This window comes from Microplitis demolitor, chromosome 3 (assembly GCF_026212275.2).
Source record: "Microplitis demolitor isolate Queensland-Clemson2020A chromosome 3, iyMicDemo2.1a, whole genome shotgun sequence".
Lineage (NCBI taxonomy): Eukaryota > Metazoa > Arthropoda > Insecta > Hymenoptera > Braconidae > Microplitis > Microplitis demolitor.
The window spans coordinates 21273706-21286438 of NC_068547.1; the positions used below are offsets into that span (position 1 = coordinate 21273706).

General features: G+C 29.8%; 1 protein-coding gene across 6 annotated transcripts in view; it reads left to right on the forward strand.

Moving 5' to 3' along the window:
* Positions 1-2048: 2048 nt before the first annotated feature.
* The window catches only part of LOC103569838 (patronin), a 38696-nt gene continuing 28011 nt past the window's right edge, over positions 2049-12733 (forward strand). For 3 of the 6 annotated variants that reach the window (XM_053737745.1, XM_053737747.1, XM_053737749.1), the window contains exons 1-2: positions 2049-2543; positions 4267-4732. In XM_053737745.1, the coding sequence (XP_053593720.1) occupies positions 4442-4732 (291 nt within the window). In that variant the 5' untranslated portion in view covers positions 2049-2543; positions 4267-4441. The remainder of the gene's footprint in view (positions 2544-4266; positions 4733-12733) is intronic. The other 3 variants (XM_053737750.1, XM_053737748.1, XM_053737746.1) reach the window with 2 other exon arrangements.

The window sequence follows — 12733 nt, forward strand, 5'->3', positions numbered from 1 at the left end:
AATTTTACAACCACTGTACAATTTTACACGACTTAACTAGTATACTGGCTTTCAATTCAAACGTAAAGAAGGATCTGGACTACTACTGCCGTTGTCGACGATACTGACTGACGCTATTGGACCGCCAGTTGATATAAAGCAATCGACTTTGCGATTCGTTCAACTTCCCCCACTTTAGAGCAAAAATTTGAATCTCGAATACAGCGACGCGTAGTGGCGGCAACTAGGCGCGAAATTTCAAAATTGAAATTTAATCATTTTATTAAAAACCATTTGTGTCAATAATTATACTAATTTAACTTGTTAATTATTTAATTTGTTAATTATTTTTATTACTCGCACAGTAAATTTAAATATTCAAAAAATAATTTATTAGAAATTGGAGACAAATTAAAATTTGCACATTAAAATAAAATGGTGGCAGAATATGACAGAATAATATTTAAAATATTAAAAAAAAAAACACTTGAGTGTTTGAACAAACCTTGGCGGAGAAATAATATGCAGAAGGGTGTCCTAATACACTTGGAGATTTAATTTAAATTGCTCCAAGTGTATTGCAGCTAAACAACGTCACTTAACTGCTATTTCCCCACCAGACGATGCCAGATGAGTTTGGTCAGGAACTTGGAAGCCATCAGCATCAGCCATCAGCAACATTTTACACTAGCACTGAACACTCAACTACACCACAGACACTTTGCACAATTAACATTTTTCAAACACTGCACAATTTAATTAAACAATAACTATGAGCAATAACTTTTATGGAAAATTACATGACGCCATTGCAATAGTGTGTCAATTCAAACGTAAAGATGAAAGATCTGGACTACAACTGCCATTAGCGATGATACTGACTGCCGCTATCGAACCGTCAGTCGACACAAAGCAATCGATTTTTGCGATTCTCTCGCCCCCCCTCCCCCCCCCACTTTACAACGACGCACAGTAGCGCCACCTTGGCGCGAAAGTTCAAAATTCAAGTTTAATGATTTTATTAATAATTTGTGTCAATAATTATATAATTAGGGTGCATTGAGAAATGCTCATGATATATGGCAACGCTTGACTATAGCTAGAGCTAGAGCATTTCCGAATGCATCGACAAACAAATATTAATAAAATTATCAAACTTGAATTTTGAACTTTCGCGCCAAGGTGGCGCTACTGTGCGTCGTTGTAAAGTGGGGGGGGGGGGGGGGGGGCGAGAGAATCGCAAAAATCGATTGCTTTGTGTCGACTGACGGTTCGATAGCGGCAGTCAGTATCATCGCTAATGGCAGTTGTAGTCCAGATCTTTCATCTTTACGTTTAAATTGACACACTATTGCAATGGCGTCATGTAATTTTCCATAAAAGTTATTGCTCATAGTTATTGTTTAATTAAATTGTGCAGTGTTTGAAAAATGTTAATTGTGCAAAGTGTCTGTGGTGTAGTTGAGTGTTCAGTGCTAGTGTAAAATGTTGCTGATGGCTGATGCTGATGGCTTCCAAGTTCCTGACCAAACTCATCTGGCATCGTCTGGTGGGGAAATAGCAGTTAAGTGACGTTGTTTAGCTGCAATACACTTGGAGCAATTTAAATTAAATCTCCAAGTGTATTAGGACACCCTTCTGCATATTATTTCTCCGCCAAGGTTTGTTCAAACACTCAAGTGTTTTTTTTTTTTTAATTTTAAATATTATTCTATCATATTCTGCGGCCATTTTATTTTAATGTACGAATTTTAATTTGTCTCCAATTTTTAATAATTTATTTTTCAAATATTTAAATTTACCGCACAAATAATAATAATAATTAATAATTTAATTACTTTGGGTGCATTCAAAAATGCTCTAGCTCTAGCTATTGCTAAAAATAAATCAATTTAAATGTGATACATATTTCGCGCCACTGAGTAGTTACTATTTAAATTTCAAACCAGTACCAACTAAATCCAACAGATAACAGTACCATCGCGTTAAAAAATAAACTTGCTCGCGATCTTTAATCCCGCGAAGTGAGTAACAACACAAACTATAATCTCCATTAGTTCGATACAATCGATCTTACAAATCTCGATTGTATTAAATTTTCTCATTCCTAAATATACAACACAACTATCGACAATATCGTTTTTTTTACACTACGATGGTCGGCGAACGTGTGTTCTGTGAACATGGAGTATCATAAAGACTCGTATAATTATTCGCGTTGACAACAGGATTTCGTTGTCGTATTATCATCACAATCATTAAATTACCAACCAGGCAAATCTGTAAAAATCCATAAATACCACTTGCTACTTTATTCAAATAATAATATTGCCGTCAAGTGACAATAGTGTCCTGTGTGTTCATCTTAAAAAAAAATTTCAATATCTGTGTGCTATTTCTCCAAAGAGTGTTACAAATTGTCAAACATCAGTGTTTATTTATTATTATCATTGTTAGTTATTACATTTATATAACAACCAAGTCAAATAATTTCATTAGTGTTTTATAGTGCTCATCGATTATTTTAAATAATTATTTATTAGTAAATATAATATCCCAAGCAGGTACGCCCATTTACAGTTTCGCATTCCGTATATTACGATCATCTTTTATTATTATTTATTATACTCGCTACTAATTAACCATGAATACTTAAATAAATAAATATCTGTTTCTAATGAGATGTTCAGTTTCAGCAAGTCACTCGTTTAGTTTTTTTTTTAATCATGACATTATTGATATCTAAATGAATGTTAAAAGTTAATTGATAAAAAAGGTATAAAGGCCACGAGGAAGACCTCTCCCTTAATATTACTTGGATTATGTGCTCATATATATATATATATATATATATATATATATATATATATATATATATATATATATATATATATATATATATATATATATATATATATATATATATATATATATATATATATATATATATATATATATATATATATATATATATATATATTTAATGTACGTAAGTTGATTTCTCTTCAGCATCGCGGACAGAATCGTGCCACTTTCGTTTGGGCGCAAAATCGATAGACGTTCACATCATCATCACATTGTATGCATGACTAGTTTGTCTCATTCTCATTCTTATTCTCATCCTCTTTATCTATATCTTATTCTTATTACTAGACTTACTTGTTGATAAAAATAACTAGCAGCTACACAGTTTAAAATTTCTTCTTTTATTATTCAAAAATAATAAATATGACTTCATAATAATGATCCTCAAGTTAGCTGACGTCTAATGGCTTTTGGATCTTTTAAAAACGATAAGTTATTAAAAAAAATTTTTTTTTTAAAATTGCACTTGTAGTTTTTTAAATTTTCTACATGTACATTTTTTTAGTTTTTGTTTTTTTGTAATTGGTTTGTTAGAAAAAAAATCCGAAACTTATTAATTGTCTACTAACTTCAGAATTTCAGTTAGAAGACAATTAGCAATTTTCGGATTTATTTTTAGCAACAAATTAATTACAAAAAAAAAAACTAAAAATATGCACACGTAGAAAATTAAAAAAGCTGTAGGTGCAATTTTTTTAAATATTTTTTTTTTATAATCTATCGCTTCTAAAAAAAATCCAAAAATTAGACGTCAGCTAACTTAAGTATCATGACTTTATACCTCGGATATTTTTTACATTTGTTAGGTATTGTTTTTATTAATGATTTAATATTTATCAAATACTTTAATTTCATCAGTAAGGTTATTATTTATTAGGAATTTGTCCAAAGTAATGTCTAAGAAAAATAATAACATGAACTCATGTTGAAATCTATCATTTATAGTTGCGTTAAAACGGTTAAATTTAAAATTGCATCATGACTGAAACTTTTAATATAAAATCCGATGCATTCTAATACCTTGTATGGTGATATACATGTATGTTATCTGTAGATATATATAAATATATATAATAGTTAGTAGGTACCGGTTAATTTACACGATTTCAAGGTCGTGATGTTTTACGTTTGATGTAATTGCGTGAGGCGAATAACAACAACTATAAAACTTTTTAATTGAAATAAATCGACAGTACAGTTTACTATATTGATATGTATTAAATAGTTCTACAGCTATTAAAAATAATTATCTTTTATACAGATGGATCCATATAGTTATCAAGTGTGATAAAAAATTTTGTTGAAATCGTAATTAAATTTTGATTTGTTGAAAAATTTATAAATAATATCTCAAGGAAACAGATATAAAATTAATTAAGAAGTGATTACTAATAAATAATTTAAAAATAATTACTTATCCAGTTTTTCGTGTACGCGCTATTGATCCTGAAAGACAAAGGAACTGCAAAGAAAACTAAAGATTACTCTTGTCTAGAATGACCAGATTGAGGAGCAGTAAAATAAAGTGTTAGAGGATACGTAAAAAAAAAAGTTAAGTAAAGGTACTGATGATTAATTAATCTGTGACCCACGTTGAATGTGGGGTACGATATCGCGGCTGTTCGCGACGAAACCAAGGTCATCGGTCAGGACACCAGAACCCGGTGAGGAAGCCGTCGCTGCTGAGGAGGAGGAAGGGAATTATTATAATAATAGTGATCCTGCGTGTAAAAATCTAAACGACGTGCCTCAGGCTGAGCTGGCTGTCCATGTTTTCGAATCGATGGACCGTAACATGGGAGACGACCGACGTCCAAAGGGTGGTCCTGGTGATCAGCATGGAGTTACCGATAATGAAAACTTCTCCGACGCTTATGACAAACGTCAGGTGAGTGATTATCTTAATAATACATTCGCATGGCTGGGATCTCTCCCAGAAAGGGAGGGAGAGATAGAGATTAAGGACACATTGACCGCAAATTACAATAAAATACTGTGCACTGCTCAGTGTTTAATACTAGTGAGATTCAAAAAAGTTCAAGGACAAATACCTTGAACCTTTTAACTAACCATCATGTACATTGACAACGAGCTCTGAAGCTGCTCAAGTGAAAGATCGTGCTCAGAATTGGCTATGTACATGCTGTGCATTCAAAATCACCTTCTGATGCCGGTGTTTAAACACATAATCATGAGTCTTGACGGCTCTTGAGACATATATGTATATGGTGTGTATCCACTTCCTGTGGGCAAGGTTTATAGTTGTTTATTTAAACATCTTGCTACACATTACACTGCATTTATACATTTTGTATATATGTATTCTGATAATTATGTTATTTGGTTTATGGGTGTGGTAAAATTGTAAGCATGTCGCTATTTGCTACTGCGACACAACTGTTGTCTATTACTTCTTTACATTTTGTAGAATATAAATAGTCTGTGTAAAAAAAAATTTTTCCATAAATGTTTTTTAATTTTAGATGAGAAACTAATTTCTTTAGAATTATTTGTATTTTTTTTTTAACTTTGATGGTAAAAAAAATGCCGGTTAAAATTTTTAGTCCTAAATTTTCAAACGTTGCTAAAAAGTGTAACTCGAAATTGCGATTTGAGTAAAGTTGAACAGTATTTCATGCGGAATATTTTTGGAACTGTTTTTTTGTTTTTTACACAGATTCGTTTAAATTATTCATATTTTTTATATCATTTTTTTTAAAATTGTCGCAATGTCAAATCGATAGTCAGGTGACCTCATTATTATGACGAATATTTGGCTATTGTCCAGTTGGATTTACGATTGTCATCATAATCATAATCTGTCAGGATAAATTTTTTATTTCAAAAATGTGTGAAAGTTTTTAAACTCAGTTATACGGGTATTAAATATATTCAAAGCTTAGTTATAAAGTTAAATATGTATTAATATTAATATTATGATTGAATAATTTTATGTTTAAATTAATCAGGTTTACTGAAGATAGCTCATAATTTGTATTTTCATTTGCACAATCTGATTAATTATTACTCATGCTGAAAATTTTTTATTTAATTTTAAACTGTATTTACTCACTAATAAAGTGAGTGAATTCATTGTTTATGTAAATGTAAATTTGTAAAAAAATTTTAAATTTTAAAATTCAATCAAGTTTTTTTTTTTTATCTCCAAGAGAACGAGGTTTCAGTTAAATTAGTTTCATAAAATCCTCTCGTTGAGAAGAATAAGACAAGCCTTTGAACGAACAATAGAAAATATCGATAATCGATAACAATGTTCACTATTCATTCATAAAATTTTATTACTAAGCGCTTTTATATTTATTTCTTTATTATTACTATTGTTTTTATTTATTTACAGTGAGGAGGGTCCATAGTAACTTTTGTCAAAGATTTTCTTTCAAGCAAAATCTCTTAACGCCAAATTAAGAATGAGGCTCATTGCATAAATCTATAATCTAGTAATTTACGTTTTTCTTTTTCCAAAAATGTTCATTCGTTTAAGAGAAAAACATGATAGTACCGTTCGTTGACTTGAGTGTGGTAGAGAAAAGAGTGCAGGCCCTTCTGAAAAAAAAATCTGGGAAACAGTTGATCCTGCGAGTCAGCCACAAAACTCTCCGCTGTTTTTGAGCTTTTCAAGCTCAAAAGCATTCGTTGATGCGTCGAGTTTTTCAAGCTCTACGATAACTCAAAAAATGACGACAATTGTTATTTTTTCAATATTTTTTCGCCGATATCTTTTGAACTAATAGACCGATTTCGGCGTTTGAGGTGACATTCGACGCAGTTTTTTAGTCTCAATGCTGAATTTTTTTTTTTTTTTTTTTGAAATAATCAATTAAACGGTTTTGATTTTTCTCGAAAAAAATACTTTTTTGAAATTCTATTTTTCAAATAACTTCGATCATTCTCTACTAATTAATTCTTCGCTGATTGTAGGAATTAATAATTCCCATCGAATGCCACCTCAATGATCTAAACCGGTTCCGTTCAAAAGTTATAATGTTTACATACATACGTCCACACATTCACTCGCACATCATCTTAATATTAGTCAGAATAGCTTCCTAGGATTCCAAACCGTCGAGAACTGTTGAAAACTCAGTTTTCGAAAATCAAAACGAAACCAAAAATTTCCTTTTTTTGAAAATTTTCAATTTTCTTAGCGGGAAGTTAAAAAATCTCATAAATTTTGTTTCTCAGGTTAAAAAATCATTGAAAAAAAATATATGTTTGCTAAAATTTATTATCAAGTTTGTTATCTTAAATGTAAAATATAAATTTATTATATCCTGTTTTATTTTGACGGCTATAAGGATTTTAAAAAGTATATTCCAAATATATGTTTATAAAAAATGAATCATCTTTGGCTTATTGCCCATACCACGTACATAAATTCACGCTTTCATTGATCGCTCTCAATGATTCATACATAATACTTATCCATTAAATCTCTTTTTTATTATTACAAATAAAAAATTATATTTAAAAATAAACTTCATTAATAAAACCAATTAAGTAATAAAATACATTTTATTTTTGATATTTAAAATTTATTTAAAGACTAAAGTCAATGAGTGCACGTGGTGTTCTGAGTTCACTGAGACAGAATTTATCTACTTAAACAAAATTTGACAGATCCCTTAGATCTAGGAACTTATTCACATCGTTTTTATGGATAAAAACACTGAGCACTGTTGTTAGCTTGAGAATCGAGTCTCGACTGACACGTTCTCTTTAGAATTGTCTCCCTTCTCCACTCAAACATGTATTACTCCTTTCAGTATCCATTGAAGAACACCTTTTGTATGTTACATGTAATGATGCTAGTCAGTACTCGATTCCAAAGTAAGTAAGCTAGAAGAGCTCACCCATTTGTATTGGCAGTACGTCGCGTTTAGTTATTCTCCGTCTTCCGTTTTACTCAGTCTCAAAATAATCCTAAACTCAATTCAAATCTTTGACATTACAAATTTTAAATTTATTTAAACTTACATGTGTTAATTGATTTTAATCAAAATCGCTCAAGTCACCATGGATTAATTTCATTTTATGGAGTAAAAAAACATATATTTTAACGTGATGTGACACAAGTGCTGTGATGAAATACAAAAAGAAAATAATTTTAATAGTTTTGAATATTTCAAATTGTATTTAATATATTAAATTATAAGTTATTAAATGGTAAGTCAAGTTATGCTTGCGTTGAGGACGACGCCAAAGGCGTCATGTGAAAAAGACATTGACGACGTCAGGGATTTATTCAGAAATGCTTCCGTTTCGACCATTTATGTGAGTTCTCGACTAGAATTTATGTTATTTCTTCCTACATTTTTTTTATTATACTTGACAACTGTTTACAAGGCTAGACACAAGGATTGCAAATGGAAATTTAGAAATATACTTGCAGAAATCATTTTTTAAAATAAGAAACTCAGACTAAATATTATTTATATTCAGTTTTTAGAGAAATTTGAATAAACGTTTCTAAGTTTCGGGTGATTTTTACACTTTGATTATTTTTTTTCTGGTTATTATAAATATAATTTATTGTATCATGACCAAGAATGGGAATGTCAAGGTGAAATTGTCATTCTTGCAGAACGATCACGTGGAAAAATATATAAAAAGATCGGTGGAGGAGGAAGAGACACTTGATACCTTATTCGATTACTAGCTAGACAACTTTAATCTCCCTGGGAACGATAAAAATTTTTTTTTTTATATAATCATCAACTTTTTATATTTATTTATTCAAGAGTTAGTTTTTTTGTCAAATATCAGATTCAATGTACGCTGACTAACAATTTATTATTAAAAAGTATTTTTTTAGGGTTTTAGTTTACTTTTTAAATGAATTTTTTCAGTATGGAAAGGTAATAAAAAATTTATAATTGAGAAGCTTAAATTTTCTTTTGTGCTGACCATAAAAGAGGTAAAGCCGCGATAAGAAAAAATGAATAACACTTAGAATAGTACTATACAATACAATAGAATAATAAAAGTACATAGAGAATTCAATAAATAGAGCAAGTAACTAAGTAGTAACATAAAAGGAATTTAAAATTCTCATTACACGAAAGTCATCTAGTAAAGAAAGACAGTTAAGAATAAAATTATGTTCTTTAAATTTATCAATGTACACGCGCATTCGTAGAAGCATTATTACAGTATGATTTGTCGAAATAAAATTTCCTTTTCGGGATTAGGTCAAGATTATATGATTCAATTCATAAAAATATTCATTTATTTATTTCATTGAAAACAGTACAAACTAATTTTTAAAACAACTAAAATTATATGTAGGTGGTTACATTACGACACTAATAAAGATCCATTCGCTCTGTTTCATTCAGACAAGTACATAACTTCCTGCAGATAAAATTATTCAATTCGAAAAAATTTATACTCTTACTTTTATAAATTTTCACTAAAAAAATATCTTATTTCTAATTGAAATAATTTTATGAATTTATTGGCTTATTACACAATCAATTAATAGCTGCGTATATTTTCATAAACGAAAAAATGTATACGAGATTTTCGAAATCGTGTGGGTTAGGAATGATGTCCACCTACATAAGTCTATATGAGAACAAATTCGATTTCACTATCGATTATCGCAGCAATAATTTATAATATTAATAATAATAATCTATACTTTTCATTACGGAAGTGTTTCCTTTATTTCTAATAATAACATTTATTTTTATTTAATAAATGTAAGTATATTAAGGGGGGTCTGCACTTTTATACTATCAGACTCAAGTAAACAAACGGTACTATATTTGTTGCACTTGCGCAGTAAATGGACATTCTGTTAACCTTTTTCTCTTAGACAAATGAACATTTTTGGAAAATGAAAATTTTAATTGTTAGATTATACAGTAATGCAATGAGTCTCGTTCTTAATTTTGCGTTTAAAGGTTTTGTTTGACAGAAAAGCTTCGACAAAAATGACTATAGACCCTCCTTAATATATACATATATTTACAGTGGTTACAGCAATTTATTATATAATCGTTGTCAATTTTACTATGGTCATAGTAATTTTCGCATGCGTTAATTCTAATTTCCGTCAGCTGGCCAACATGGTCCGGTTTTACTATGACATAGCATTTCAAACGAGAATAATTTCTCCGTGTTCATATATCTATATTTCCATACATTTACAGTTAACTATATACATTCGTCTTATAATTTGAATATTTAGAAATTTTCAAAATAACATTTATTTATATTTTGACATTTCTGAGCTCCTTTATAAAGCTGATGACATTTATACATAAATGTATTTCATCGCTCTAGACAAGACACTACTTTAAATATTGTTATACGTTTCAATTTCAAGCTGCTCTGTCTGCTTGAGTCATTTAAACGCTTGTAGTTATTATGTTGCTTGCGGATTACTTAAGCATCAATAATGATTATATTTCATGTCCTGCAATGTTTCTCAGTCTCTGAGTACCATTATATGTATTTAAATAAAGTTTAATTAGTTGCGCTTATAACTATTTACAAAACATGGAACGAAAAGCGACCATTAGTATCCTTATTGTAAAGCAAAAACACTTTAATTACAGAAAGTACTTAAAAATCCTTAGTTTGATTTAACGCAAAGTATTGAAATAACATAGAAAAAATTAATTATAAATTCATTGTCACGTAAAATATTGTTGCTTATTAAATATCGTGGTGTAGGTGTTCATAAGTCTAAAGTGATTTCACCTTGTATCCATTTCCATGAGTGAGAAGTTGATGGTTTTCGGATAGCAATAATATGAAAAAATATAAAATACAAAAAAAATGTATATAACAGATTATTATTACATTAAATCGTGAGAATTAATGAAAATTCTTACAATAGTTGCTTTGACTTTCCAATGAATTAAACTCTGTGTGAATCGATTTATTTTCTCCTCTACTCTCACTTTTAGATTTTTATTAAAATAAGCCTCAGTTATGAGAAAGAAAAAGCTGTGTAGGCGTATGTGGGTGTTAAATTATCTTACATCTTTGTCTTATTTTTATTGTGAATTACAGGCGTTTAAGATTCATCGTTTTTTAAAGAAATTCAGTCTTTTATTATGTTGTTTTAAATTATTACGGCGAAGTGTTCTAAATACTTAAATATTAACCTTTAATCTGTTATAATGATTTATAAAAAAGATTATACATGTATGTTAACTATATTGAAGTAGTTTCTAATGAAACAGTTAACGATTTCTAGGTCATTTTGTATACACAGTATGACATGACCGCGCCTTTGTAAATTTATTTTCGTGTTATTGGGTATCTCTCGTTCCAGTACAATAATTGAGTTTTAATTAATGGTATCAATTGGCATCAATGTGTCATTTTATTATCAGTTTTTTTTTTTTTTTTTTTTTTTAAATTTCTTGGTTTTTATTTTGTTACTGATTGAAATTTAATTCCGACGTAAATGTCAAAACAAAAAAAAAATCACTGAAAAAAAATGAATGACATTTTTGTAGATTAGTTTGTAAACCGGAAGATTTATTTGAGAAGCAATGACTTAACTTGCAACCAGCAATTTCAAGTCACGTGTTTTCAGGTGTATAAATAGAGATTTACAAGCTCACCGTTTCAGCTCCCAAAGTGAATAGACTGTCTCTATTTTCTTGACCGATTATTGTTTAATACATTTCTGTATTACAGCAGTAAAATATGCACTTCTATTCCCTATGATAGCGGTCGAAGAAAATCTAGGAACTCGCAGGAATGAGTCCGTATGTTTGTCCACCCACACATGGAGAATAAAGGAAGTGCATATGTTTTAGCCATTAGCTCTCGATAGATTTCCACTGATTTTTCGGCGTCCACCCTCAACAAATATCATGATATCTGTCGCTTACCTCCGTAAGTAGGTATGTCCTGGACCATTGTAATTTTAATCACGGTTAACAAATTATACCATGAAGCTGTGTCGCTTATAATACAATTTGTGCATGTATTAACAAGTGAGTATTTGAGTGAAATAAATTGTCCATTCGAACGGCTGTTAAAAAGTGGATGACATGGGTCTGAGGAGGAAAAGTCTGTGCGTTTATGCGCCGTTTAGCGGTGACTCCTGAAACTACGCCCATGCGAGTGGACAAATGTACGAACTCAAGCCGGCAAGTTTCTAGATTTTTTTAAAACGTCCGCAACCAAGGGCAATAAAAGAACATGTTGTACTGCCGTAATACAGAAGTCTATTAATCATAAATAAAATACTGAAATTATTATTTATATTCGTTCGATAACTGTTAATTAAAATAAAAGTAAACGGAAGTATGAAAATAAAAAATCAAATCGTCCATGTAGCGCGAATAATATTTAATGTTAAGTATACGGTATACTTATCGATACAGATATTGCCTTTTTTCATTCCATTAGCATAGGACGCACTAGTTTCAATTTTATGCATAAAAATATTATTACATCTCAAGTCATTGACCGGAAATTAATCATTGCATTGATATATCAAGATTAGTTTAATTCCGTTAGTTTCACACCTTCTTTTTACGTTAATTTCATAATACTAAAAAATATATGTATACGTACATATATGTACACATTTATATATTGGGTCGATAAAAAATTTTTTAATAATTATCGTTAAAGTTAATAAAAAATGAGCTTAGTGATTTGTTAAATTAAAATTTACGGTTAATGAATTTAAAATGATTAGATGCGTATCGAGATAGAGGATCTGTCGTATAATTATCGGAAAAAGTTTAGATACTTTTTCTAATCCCATTTAATGTCCATCTCTCTACTCTTTTTCACTCAACTTAACTCTTCCGTGTTTAGTGGTCCACTTTCACTTGAGACCAGCATATATAATGCATTTGGCTACTTTGAGATTGTGTTGCGGTCATTAACC